Here is a 13,033-nt window from a genome sequence, read left to right as displayed (position 1 = left end):
CTTCTCTTATTTCTGGCTAAAAACCTGACACTCAAGCTATGTAACAGAGTTGTATCATACAATCAATCTCAAGACAATGTCAGGGTAGAAGTCTAAAAAAGACTTTAAAACTGTTCTCACTTAAAACACCAGAATCTTTCATATTAGACTGAGGATCAAAATTCATTTCATCTGGCTCTGCTTCCTACGTGCCAGCCCAGAGAGAATACAGTGATGGAAGCACCCGCAACACAACTATCAGTGATGGGACTAATACTTGAGATGAACACTTGAACTGTAACCTGAAGTGGTGTAATTTGTCCACGAGGAGTGACCAATTAATTTTAAAACCAGATAATCTAACCTCAAACCATTTTTAAAAGCCACTCTGTAACTCCACCAATTATCTTTTCCTTTTTAGGAACCCAGGGAAAAACCTCCTGTTACCCTTTTCTGTTCTTAAATGATTGGTGATTTGAAGGGAAATCTCTTAATATGGAGCTTTGGTAAATCCTTCAATCTTGGGAAATTATGATCTTTTTACTTAGGGCACGTTTAGCTTAAATAGCTCCAAAAGTTAAAGAATTCTGGAACACGAATCATGATTCACCATCCTGAGGGAACCAGGGGGAGGGCATCAAGAATTTCAAAGAAATAAAGGAAATGCTACTGAAGAAGCAAACTGCCCCCCCCCCCCCACCCCGAGAGGGAAACAGGACAGCTTCCTTAATTTTCATAAGCAAATGCAAACTTTTCCATCAACACAGCTGTAAGCGGGAGCAAAGAGTTCTCACTTAATTGAAATCACAGAACATTTGCAAGGGCCCCCAGCCAGAAAGCTCAATTTTCAATGGACTGACAACCAACTCTTGCTAAATTAAAGCATAGATAAGACAACTGAAATTTGAGAGTGCCAAGCCAATAACCTTCCTTTCCTCCAGGCTTCTAACACTGACCCTATATCAAGTTAAATCACAGTTAAGTCATGCAGCTGGACAACATTAGCTTCTCTGAGGAATGCCTTTGCTGAATTAGGATTTAGTAAGAGTCTACATTTCTATTCAGGTCTCTTTAAGAAAAACTACATAAAATACATTTCTGTACAAAACCACATCTACAGCGTGACTACTGTCCTGGGTGCACATTCATAATACATAGGTCAGTTTCAAAAGCAGGCAACAGAACACCTGTGATACTGATGAGTAAGGGAACAAAAGTACACATACAAAATAAAATAATGCACACTCTACTCCAAAGTGTTTACTACTGTTATTTTTGGATAAAGGATCAGAAGGGATTTACTTTCTTCACGTTTTCTACAACCAACAGAGTTAAGGGGAAAAAAAATTTTTTTTAAATCCAGGGGAAAGCTTTAAACTGAAAAGCATCCAAAGAAATAAAAATATTTGACAACAGATAATTTTACTTCTGTAATTTTTTTTTTACTCTATTCAATGGGAAAAAACTAAAAGAAAAAAGAAGTAAGATTAAGTACTTTCTTCTGCTTTTCTAAACTTTAATAGTTATATTAAGTTTTATAAATTAGAAGGGGAGATTTTCTGTGAGTGCCCCCAAATCACTATTACATATGTGATCTGATGGTTATAGTGGTAAGTTTGAAAGGACTCACATGATTAAACCACCTTAGAATCTGGAGTCAAGGAAGGAAGGGAGAATATAGTTTTCCTCTGCAGAATTGATAAATAACAAGAATTAAATGTATACATATATATTCTTCCCCATTACAGAAAGGATTTAAGACAACTTAACCAAAATGCATACAGGATGAAAAGAATAAGCAAGAAAATTAGGCAGAAGACTAACAAAAGTAGGACAGTTGGAGCAAGGCATGACGGTGGTGCCTATAGCAGTGAGGGCAAAATCAGGGAGGAAGCTGCCTGCTCCCCTCTATACCCATGGCCACGCTGAGCCAGTGATAGGGGTGGGGAGTGGCTAACTGATGTCACGTGGCCTCTATGTCTCCTAACACAGGGCCAAATTCAGTTATAAGCCTTTCAGAAGACAACCAAGAGAAGTCACAAGACTGTGTCCCACTGTTCAGGGTTAAGATTCCAAATACTAAAACCTCAAGGAAGTTTCTCCCCTGCCTTTATGGAAGAGAAACGGAGCAAATGTATTGAGTATCCTTAGAGGAGGCACGGTGAGATGGAGCAGCAATCACAGTGCTACAAAGCTCATCCTCCCAAAAAAGCACGCGACGGACAGTTCTATACCGCCAGTCAGAGCAGCCACAGGCAGGAGAACTCGGAGATCTTCCCAGGCAGGCTACGCAGTGAGGACAAGGCCTCTCCTGGACCTGGAGGAATGCCCCCGGCAGGATAGCACAAGCCTCATCCAGCCCATTATCCCCAGGAGCACTGCAGTCAGGGTACTTAGCGTCAGGTTCCCCCTTCTGTGTATGTGGTTTCCGGACATGTGGCTTCCTCTTTTAAAATCTTTAACTGTCTCACAGCGTATGACCTTACGACATGAGCAATCTCAAATTTTTTTTGGAAATAGGTGGGGAAATATTTAACAGGGATCACAAACATTGGGAAAATTTTTTAAAGGAAAAATCAAATTAGACTCCTTACCATTAATCCTAAAAACTAGACTTAAAGTGAAAGCAAGCATTAAAGAGCCTTCCCCTCCCCTCCCCCTGCCTCAATAAAGCTGTTAGAGGGTGGATTACAGCTTCCCATTTCAACCATGGCCTAGGCACTAGCCCAGGAGGCAATTCCAAGGCATTAAGAGCTCAGAGCAACCTGCCATTTGAGCCTAGGTTCACAGCACACAACAGAAATACTTATCAACAGAGACCACAAATACGTCCTCCCTGAAACACAAGAATTAAAATTTGGAGTGTTAATGGCAGAAGGCAAATTCTGACCTGTTGTCCATTTCCAAAGCTTCAAGTATAAACAAAATTAGTTTTCAAATGTAGTTCTAAGAAGAAAAAAACCAGTGTTGTTTACGTAAACAATAAAACCACCCTGAACCCACAGCCAACTCCTGTGCACGCCAGTCTTCCTCCTTTGTTGAGGTGCTCCCTGATATCAAGCCCACTTCCCAATCACCAACACCCAAAATGGGTTATGGAGTGCGCGCAGTGTGTTGAGGGCATCAGACACTCAACCCGAGGACAACTCCACAAGGCGTGAGAGATACCGATACTCACATTTACAGATGAGGAGACTGAGGCTCAGAGCCAGATAAGTAATTTGCCCAAGATCACAAAGCTAACAAATGTGGACGCCAGGATGCAGGTGGGGTCTTACCGTAACACGCCACTGGCCAGCCTACTGGCTTGTTCATACCCACACCTGTCTCCCAGGTCACCACCCACATTTCTTCTGCAGTCCCTCCTCCACTGCTAAGGCTGAGAAAACAGTCCTCGCAGACAAGGAGAGCAGACTTGCACTCATGTCAGCCACCTCCTCCTGCTCTGTCTGCCTGACTGAGACCCACCCGCAAGGGACACCTTCAGAGTTTGGGCTGCTTTCAAAGGCCAGAAGCCTTCACTCAAACATTACTTTCTGAAACCCTCATTCTGTGCTCGGGTCCCTTTGCCACTCTAAATCCTGCCCCATTATTTTCTGGCATTAGGTTGGAAACACACAGAATGAAGTTTAACAGAAAATCAGCACCTAGGTTCAATTTACAAGACAATCATTTTAATGATAATATCTGCATTTTCAACAATTCTCAGGTTTTGCAAGCCCAGAGGTGACATCAAATCAGAGCAGACTACACCTTATTTTTAATCATCCAGAGAAAAATGTACTCAACCACAGAACAAATATAGTAGCCACCAATGCTTCAGAAAATGACACTGAATTAATGTGAGATAAACAGTTTCACTACTTTTACATTGTAATTAAGTTTCTTGTTCCTCCAATTCTATCCAGAAGATAGAAAGGACACTAACAATAGATGGAGGTGCTGAATACTTATATGAATATACAAAAGCCCTCATGTTAAAAATGCTGACATTTTCACCATTCTCTTCCACATTCTCCCAAGTATCTGGAAGGGTAAAGTTACAGTGACTGAGGAAATAGTTACAATAACCAAATACATGTGTTACCCCTGTATTTGGGGGCAGGAGTAGCTGTCATTTACTGAAACAAGAATGACGCTGACTTGAAACCCCAGGGAACCCAGGGCCAACATGCCATCTGTGCTCAGCAGTCCTGCAGGTACCTACAATCTAACATGCTCAAAACTGCACCCACATTTCCTCCCAAGAGCTGTCATCTTTTTTAACTGTAGTTACGTAGCTTTACTACAAAATAAGTGTTCACTGTAGAAAACCTCGAAAATACAAAAAAGTGCCGAGAACATAAAAAAATCATTCAGCATCGTGGTATGTATATTCTTTTACATTTTCTTGTCTATGTCACACATTTACTTCATTTGCTTTTAAAAATGGTCTCACAGTGGGCATACAATTTAAAACCTACTCTCACATATATTATGAACCTCTCTTCATTCCAATAAACACATTTCAGTCTCATCATTTTTTTTTAATTGGAGTATAATTGCTCTAGAATGTTGTGGCCACATCATTTTTAAGGTTAGATAAGTATATCACAATATGGACAAATTGGTGAAATCAATTATGGTCCACAACTCCTAATGCAGGACACCAAAAGATACTTGGAATACCCACTTCACAACATACATTCTTGAGCACATCTTTACATTCCTTTGGAAAGATTTCTAGTGGAATTGCTAGCTCTCAGATCCTAGCCCCAATGAACTGTCCTTTCCACTACTTCCTGCTATTCCACATTTCCAGGAACCTGTTGTCATCTCTGCCTCAAAAACTCCTGCTCATCCTTCAAGACTATGCAAGGTAAGAGGGGTAAGAATGTGACTGACACTTTTCCCGGCCCCCTTCATAAGTCAGTGCAGTCCTCTTTCTTCTGTACCCACGCAGTAATTAGGCCAGGCACCCTATCACCCAATAGTATCATTTGTTTCCTTCCCTAGATGATGAACTCGGCAGGAATGTAATTAATAATCTATTTTCAAAAACTGCAGCTAAGTTAATGGATGGGGAAAAGTGAAACTGCCAAAGCAAAAAAGACACGATCACGTATAATCTTCTGACAACCGCAACTGTGCTTGGAATACCCTGCTTGAGGGCATCAAGATTGGAACCACGACACACGACACTAAACTCACTCTTGGGACCAGATCCTCACCAGTTTTCTTACACAGGTCATTTATAACGTGAAATGGCTGTACCCCAAAAGTTCACTTTCAGGTTGGTTATTTGGATTATAGACAGCTTTCAGTAATTTTTTGCCAAATTGAATCCTATTTGAGAAAGCGAGCATTGTTCTAAACTGTTTCAAGATAAACAGGGTTTACCTAGTTCAAGAAAGAAGGGACTCTGAGATCTGCTCAGGAAGGCTGGTAAAAGGAACAGTCTGCCTTCATTTAAAGCATTAGGAAGAGGCCATTAACTGATAAAACAACATCTTGTAATAAGATTCCTAGATCTAAAGCTAGTGTTTCTCAAACTTTCTTCCCATAATTCCCTACAGACTGATGCTAATCTTTCGTAGTGTCCTTTATCACTCCTGGGGCAAAGAAGGGGAACCATCCACCTCCTTCTTCTGAGAAAGAAAAGAAAGAACAAAACAGTTCCCCATCTTCAGCCCAGGGGAAACAAGAATCAAGAGAAATAAAAGGTGTTGGATTAGCTTAGTGTTCTGGGCATGAAAATGGACTAAAGAGCTAACTACATATGCTTTTTTCTTTTTTATCAAAACATTAATTAAAAAAAAAATCTAAATAGCACCAAAACTCTCCCAGCAGGAACAAGTAAGCATAGCCAAGAAATGTTTGGAACAGAAGAGTAACAAAGGGGAACTTGTCTACCGGATATTAAAATATTATTCAACCTCCAATAATTTCAACGGGTAGTACTGGCACAAGAACAGACAGAAAGATCAATGAAACAAAATAGGAAGTCCAAAAACATACCCAGGAATTTTGAGTACGATGAAGATGGCATGCCAAGACAATGTATCATTTGGGGTAAAAATGGGGCTGAGGTGATTTGTACCCCTTCTAGAATCAGAAACATATTACTTAAAAAAAAAAAAGTCTCTCCAGGGCAATTAACTTTCTGAGCCTATGGGGAAAAACAACCCTAAAACCAGAAAGGAAAAGACTGAACTACGATATCTAACTTCTGTATATCAAATGATGTAACTAAAAAAAATGGAAAAAATATGAATTGCAGCTCATAACAAAAGACACAAGGAACCCAGCCAGGGATTCCGATGAACTGTCACTAACCAGCATAATAAGTAACTTTGGAGGAACCACAGTACCATTTTAAAGTGAAATTACCGAGAATACAAATACTTTGCGGATGACTTAAAAAAATATCTTACATGTTGATCTGTAGAACACCACCCTGCCCAGAACCCTAGAGGAATTTTATTTTAACATAGCTTCAGAGCTCCAACACTGTAATCACTTCAGACAGAAATCTTTTCCCCATCCTTTGAGAATTGAAATTCAATATATTCGTTCAATTCAGATTTAAATTCATTCATTACATTTATAAAGCTAAGGCTTTATCCACCTGTTCCTGTGCAAAACCAGATCTCTGCTGACTTACCACCTTCCCCCTAAACCTATTCCTCCTCTAGCTTTCCCCAACTCAATGACAGCACCACCCACCCTTCCGTTGAAGGTGAAACTCTAGAAGTCATCCTTGACTCCTCTCTGCCTCACCCCTCTGTCAACACATCTTCAGCTCTCCAGCATATATCTCTTCTCTCCATCCCCATTAATACCACTCTAGTCCCAACCAAACCCAATTCACTTAAAGTAAAATCCCACAAGACCAGACACTTATCAGGCCTCACCCTCCTTCTTTTATTGACCTTCTTCAAGTTCCTTTCCAAGCTGGCCCCTGCCTTGTGACTCAGCAGCTCTTCCCTCTGCCCAGCATGCTCATCAGTGACATTCCCAGAAGCTCCACGTTACCAGATCTCGGCCCGAACACCACATTCTCGGAGGCCTTCCCCAACCACCTTACAGAGACAGGACGCCACCCCACCCTGCCCCTTAGCCTGCTCTCTTTTCTTCACAGCACCCATCATTAGCTGCAACTCTCTTTATAGCACCTGTCCCTCCCACTAGAACAGAAGCTCCATGAGACTAGGATCTTCACTCTCGTATTCCCCAACACTCAGAGTCCAGACCCAACGGGCCAACGCATGTATTTGTTGAACAAAGGGATGAGCCCTAAGTGTATGGGAACATTTTGATGAACCAGGATCACTTCCGTGAACTTAACAACTATGGTATCTGCTCACTGCCTATGAAGGAGTTACTTTTGGCCTGTCTCTGATGGGCTACACTTTGAGTTTTGTTTTGCCTGTTTGTTAAAATCTGTTTCTTGCCTGCTTTCAGCTGTCACTGCACTGATAACAACTCTTGGTGATCTCTCTCCCTACTGTAAGCATATGGCAGGTCCAAAAAGTAAAAGTAAGGATGGGGCTCTTCCATCATTAAAGTGCACCAACTTTAGTGCAGACAAATGTTATCTCCTTGAATTTTTCAAAGGCTTTTTTATTTTTTAGCTCCTTTCTAGATCTCAGACAGTTCCTAATTCCTAGATCAGATCATTAGATCTTAACTCTGACCTTTTCAATACCTAGCATAAAAGTACATCATAGTGCCATCTTACTAAACACACTGACATCTCCTTCAATCCACAAGCCAAACAATAATCTTACTTTAATAAACATAAACAGAACACACTGAGGTTTTTTTCAGGGATGATGTAAAACTCAGTGCCAAACTAGAGTTCTACCTTGTGCTAGAAGATTCAAGCCAACTTTTATACCGCATGAAATTTCCAATTTAAGAGCTGAGTGTGGACATTTGGCCCAGGCTGCAAAGCACAGCAAAGCCATAATCATAAGTTACATCCTATAACCTCCATCCCCATTCTGGCCTTTCCCAAAAGTTCCTTAAGGCTAAAATCATCTTGTACCATCTCCTGCTGCCAGTCTAAACACAGCGTTGACAGGCTGAGAAGCAGAGGACCTAACCAGCCAGGCAGGTCCACCCCCAGGCTCCAACTAACTTGACTCCTGAAGATCAGAGAGATACAAGAAAAGGTATGTAGGAAAATTGACAGAATGACTAAACAGGATACTCTGTTTCCTGGTAAAGGTTTTATCAAAAAGGCAGAGTTGCCACAAAGAAGGTCCAGATGGCAAACTGTGTTTCTACTCTCCCTAACTGCCTTAAAGAAAATAAACAATGAGATAAAATCCTGCATCCAAAAAAAAAAAAAAAATGAGGTAGATTTGGAAAGGAGGCCAAGAGTAGAGCCTCAAGCATGGACTTTGGGAAAAGATCATCTCCAAGTGTTAAACAGTAGGTCCAGTTTGCAATACATTTTCTGAGTATTGCTGGTGTACCAGGACTCCTGACTAGTTTGTATATATTGATTTTGTATCTATGAAAATGTATTTGTTTGGGGGGCAGGGAATCACACCGTCTACTATTTGGACAAACTACTTTGGTAACTGTACCAAAGTTGTGATTTCAAAGGACTTGTCACCAAATTGGAGTCATGCACATTTACTTTCAAAATCATTCTGTAAACAATTTACACAGCTCATCCTCAATTTCTGATGTAGATATTTCTTTTTTCAAAAAGCACGTTTACACCTGAAACACTGTAACTATACTTCAATGAAAAAAAAAGCAAAAAGCACAATTTGTATAAAATTCCAGGTAATTCATGATAGATCTGGGAGAAAACCTTGCTCTGCAGGTTCCCAAATCATGATTAGTCAAATTTCTGCTAACTTTTCTAAACTTTTCAGGCACTCACGACCATTCCTGGCAGAACCTGGCTCTGGACTTAAACAAGATGCCAGCGGCGAAACACAGGAATGGGGAACCAATGCACTGAAAGGGCAGATATTCCCTACTGCTCTTTCAACTTCCTTTTCAATCCTTTACTTCCTCCCTTAGAGGAAGGGAGATCTGCTTTTCCTCTCACATCTAATGCCTGAAAAGTGAGTCAGGGACTAGAGTTAAAAGCTTAAGTTATAAAGGTATCGGTTATGAATTAAGAATGAACAGCAACCAACTTGGCCTTACTCAGCAATGACTGCTCTAAGAGTCTATTCCGGGAGGGCTTCCCGCATTGGTTTGCTCTGTGGCTGGATGAATCCCAAATCTTATCTGTAGAGTAAGCATTTCTGTACTTCACACATAGGTTTTCCATTAAATTCCTTTCACGAATCTACATCCCTCTTCTACCTCAAACTCATTCCAATACAAACCTGCCAATCCAAAATCATCTCTTTCTCTCTTCTAAAGATTACTTTGGCTAATCCCTTTGTTAATCCTGAACACGATTCCAGCCACTTTTCTGACTCATACAACCCACTAAGGGCCCAGATACTGGATAACACCCACCCACATCACTCAACTGGGCTAGTTAACACCAAATCGCCCATGGGCCAGGAACTGCGTTTCCCAAAGGTTCTCCGTCCAATCATTCAACAGACTGGTGGGGTTGAGTGTGCCCTTCCATTTACAGGAATGAGTCCAACAGTGAAACCTACAAGTGGAAGGACTCCAACCAGATTAATTTACATCAGCTTTAGTTCCACAAAGCTAAAGGTGCACATTTCAGAGACTCCAATAGTAATTCCCACTGCCACGAGTACTGTTCTAAGTTTTCCCACCAACCTTATGAGAGAAATATTCAGTTGGGCTCATTTAACAAAGGCGAGAACTGGGACAAGAAAAGATGAAACGCCTTGCACAAAGTCAGGGTGATGACCACACCCAGAGGGCCACCCTGGTCCGTCTGACCCCAAAGCACTTGCTTTTTTGAGCGCTGCGCTCACCATCCCGCCTCTGACCTCCGCTGCCAATGCCCGGCACTGCCCGCGGGGCGCCCGGATTCCACAGGAACCCGGGGAGCCTTGGGTCTGGGAAGCAGGCAGAGGCGCCCGCCACGGGCGGCCTCGCAGGGCAGCGCGCTGGGATGCCGGGTGCAGGAGGCGGTGCCCGCAAAGCAGGGGTTCACCTGTAGGCAGCCACCGCGCGGGTCTGCAGGTATTTCTGGGCGGTCATGACTCCCACGAAGAGAAAATTCCCGTCGCGCGGGCCGCCCTCCGGGGCTCGGCCGTGAGGCCAGAGCTGCTCCCCGCGCGCATCCCCGCGCGCCCCGCCGGCGTGGGACGCCCCGACCGCCTGGCCAGGCCGGCAGCCCTCGGGACCGGTGCGGCGCCGCGGGCCCGCTCGCTTCAGCTCGGAGGCGCGGGGCAGGACGAGCCGCGAGGCCAGCACGAAACCCAGCACCAGCCCGAGCAGCACGCTGAGCCAGGCGCGCCGGCCGCGCACGGCCATGCCACCGCCGCTCCGCCCGCCGGGCCGCCGCCGCCGCCGCCGCCTCCGCGCGCCCTCAGCCCGCCGCCCCCGCCCGCGGAGGCCAGCCCGCCCTAGCGCCGCGAGGCCCGGCCCGGGCAGCGCCGAGGCCGCCGCGGGCCCGCCGTGCCCATCGCGGCCCCCGAGCCGCCCGCAGTCCCCGCGCCGGCGCTTTGTTCCTCACGCGCACCCCCACCGCCGCGGCCTGCGCCTTTAAGCGCGGACCGTGCCCGGCGCGCGCCGGCGGCGGCTCGGGCACGAGGCGGCGGCGACGGCGGCGGCTCCTCCCGCTTGCGCACTGGGGCGTGCGGCCAGCGCGACGGCGACGGCAGTAGCAGCCGAGCCCGGGCCCCCGTCCCGCCCTGCCCGCGTCCCCCGGCCGGCTCGGCTCCGCTGGCGCTGCGCCCGCCCCGGTCCTCTTCGTGGCCGGCGCCGCCGCTGCCGCTGCACATCCTCCGGCTTAGCTCGCCATTGCAACGGGACTGCCTCACGTCACGCACGGCGCGTTATGAAGCGGCCTCGGCGGCGGCGGCGGCGCCTGGCCCCTCTCGGGATCCGTCCGCGCCGCCCGATTGGCGCAAAAGTGAATGGGGGGCGGTTCACGTGGTCAAAGTTTGACCAAAAAAAAAAAAAAAACCATCCCTCCGGGCGGTGGCGAAGACCGCGCCGCGCCGCGCCGCGCCGCGCCGCCCCGCCCCGTCCGCGCGGTCTGCGGCCGGGCCGCCCGGGCGGAGGGGGCGTGGGGCCCGGCGCCGGCGGGGGCCCGGACCGCGGCGCCCGGCAGCCCGTTATCCGCCCGGCGACCACACCCCCGCCGGCCCGCGCTCCGACTCGCGGCAGCTGCGCCCCCAGCACCGGCCCGAGGGCGTCCCCTCCGCGGGGATGGGATCTGCGAGACGCAGCGGAAGCGCGAATCTTGGGAGGGCTTTTTAACAAGGGGCTTCTTGGTCCCCAGACGCTCCGCGAGCCCCTCGTTCCTCCTTCAGGGACTGCGCTCAGAGAAACCCCACTCCGGTCCCCACGCCCAGCCCTTCAGCCCGGCGGACCTCACCAGCTACCTTCCCTGCGTCTTCGTGATTCACACTGTATCTTTGTGCCCGCCGCCGTGTGGGTAGGAGCGAGCACGTATAGGATAAACAGTTCAGGAACCGTTTTGAGACGTGCACGCTTGGAGAATGAACCATGAATTCAGTTGCCTTGTTCCCTGCCACTAGTTTCTAACCTAAAAAAAAAAAAAAAAAGCGCTATACTTAATGTCCAAGTTCCTAACACTACCAGCATTTAATGGATGTTGAAGAAATGGTAGGTGATGTTCTTCTCTTTTACTTACGTTATGGGTGGACACATAGTGTTTCTAATCTGAATCTTTGTCGATATTTTAACGTAGTCCGTCCATAAAAGTGCCGTGGATTTCCAAAGACAGGTTTTGAGAACCGACTTCTCTATGATGGATTTAAAATTTTACGCATTTCCTCTTTAAACAAAACAAAAACAAAAACTAAGCTAAGATAGCAAAAGCTGATGAAGTGCCCATACAACAAATGTTTGTGTAAATATTAATGTTATTACTTAGTCGCCAGTGTACTGGGGTTTTTTAATGAAACTCTCTGAGAGCAAAGTATTTTCCTAGGCCTGACAGCTTCCCATCATTTAATCAAATGAACCCATGAGTTAGGGACAGAAAATAAGCGTGCTTGGGGTAAACCTTGGATCTTTCTTCATTGCAAAGATGACCAAATGATTGAAATATTACACAATTTAAAATGTCACCTTGTGGGAGAGATATCGTCTCTGGAATTGAATGGTGGTCACTCTTGTTTATTCTTTGGATATCAGCACCTTCTTCGGCACTTGTGATTTATGTCAGAAATAGTTCTTTACAGAGCTTCGGCCAGGCTCCCTCCCTAGGAAGTGATCCACATTTAAAAATAAAATCCTCATTATGCAGTGAACACAGGATTCCAACAGTGGTCTTGAGAAAAATACAGAACACGTAACCATGAATTACAGACCCAAAAATCACCCAAAGGGGTTTCCAGTGAGACCATAAGGCACAAATGCTAAGTAGTCACCAGATCCCCCAGATTCTGCAACAGCCCCATAATTCACAATGATTTCCATAAAGCATGAATCTAGTGAGATGCAAACGTTCAGTTTCGTGACATACTGATTTCAGTATTTTCTAATCTGCTTTAAACTTCTCTATTTGCTCATCTAGACTAAAATCTGATAAAAAGTACATAAATGTATGATGGCAATTAAATGTTTTGTCCTCATCCGTTTCTTGGCTGCTAGGGGTCCCTCAGTTCCTAGGTCAGCAGCCTCACCTGCATACCTGCACACTCGGAGTGCACCTTTCATAATGTAGAGAGGATACCCTATTTTCCGGAAAGACTGGGTCTGAAGGTTTAGAGCACTTGAGTCAAGGAGAATATGACACAGGTGAAGTTCTTCTAGGAAAAGTGGAGGGTGCCAGGCTAGGGGAGGGCAGGAGGAGAAGAAGGAGGGCGGGGTCCTGTAAAAGTTGGCCAGGGGCTCCAGGAGCCCTCACATTGGAGCTGGGGCATCTTCCCAAGTGCAGCCTGGGAAGATGGAGGGGAAACTCCTGCACAGCTGGATG

At 45.6% G+C, this 13,033-nt stretch overlaps 1 protein-coding gene across 3 annotated transcripts in view; it reads right to left on the bottom strand.

Moving 5' to 3' along the window:
* CHSY1 (chondroitin sulfate synthase 1) overlaps nucleotides 1-11,481 on the bottom strand; it is a 70,770-nt gene extending 59,289 nt beyond the window's left edge. Inside the window, exon 1 of one of the 3 annotated variants that reach the window (XM_057723102.1) lies at nucleotides 11,465-11,481. Coding sequence is in view for 1 of the 3 variants with exons in the window: in XM_057723100.1 (XP_057579083.1) it covers nucleotides 10,073-10,395 (323 nt within the window). In the remaining 2 variants the exon portion in view is untranslated. Of the gene's footprint in view, nucleotides 1-6,872; nucleotides 7,369-10,072; nucleotides 10,444-11,464 lie in introns of those variants that run through there. The other 2 variants (XM_057723100.1, XM_057723101.1) reach the window with 2 other exon arrangements.
* Between the last annotated feature and the right edge of the window lie 1,552 nt (nucleotides 11,482-13,033).

Source organism: Hippopotamus amphibius, chromosome 2, assembly GCF_030028045.1.
Source record: "Hippopotamus amphibius kiboko isolate mHipAmp2 chromosome 2, mHipAmp2.hap2, whole genome shotgun sequence".
NCBI lineage: Eukaryota > Metazoa > Chordata > Mammalia > Artiodactyla > Hippopotamidae > Hippopotamus > Hippopotamus amphibius.
This window is presented reverse-complemented; position numbering and strand designations above follow the sequence as displayed.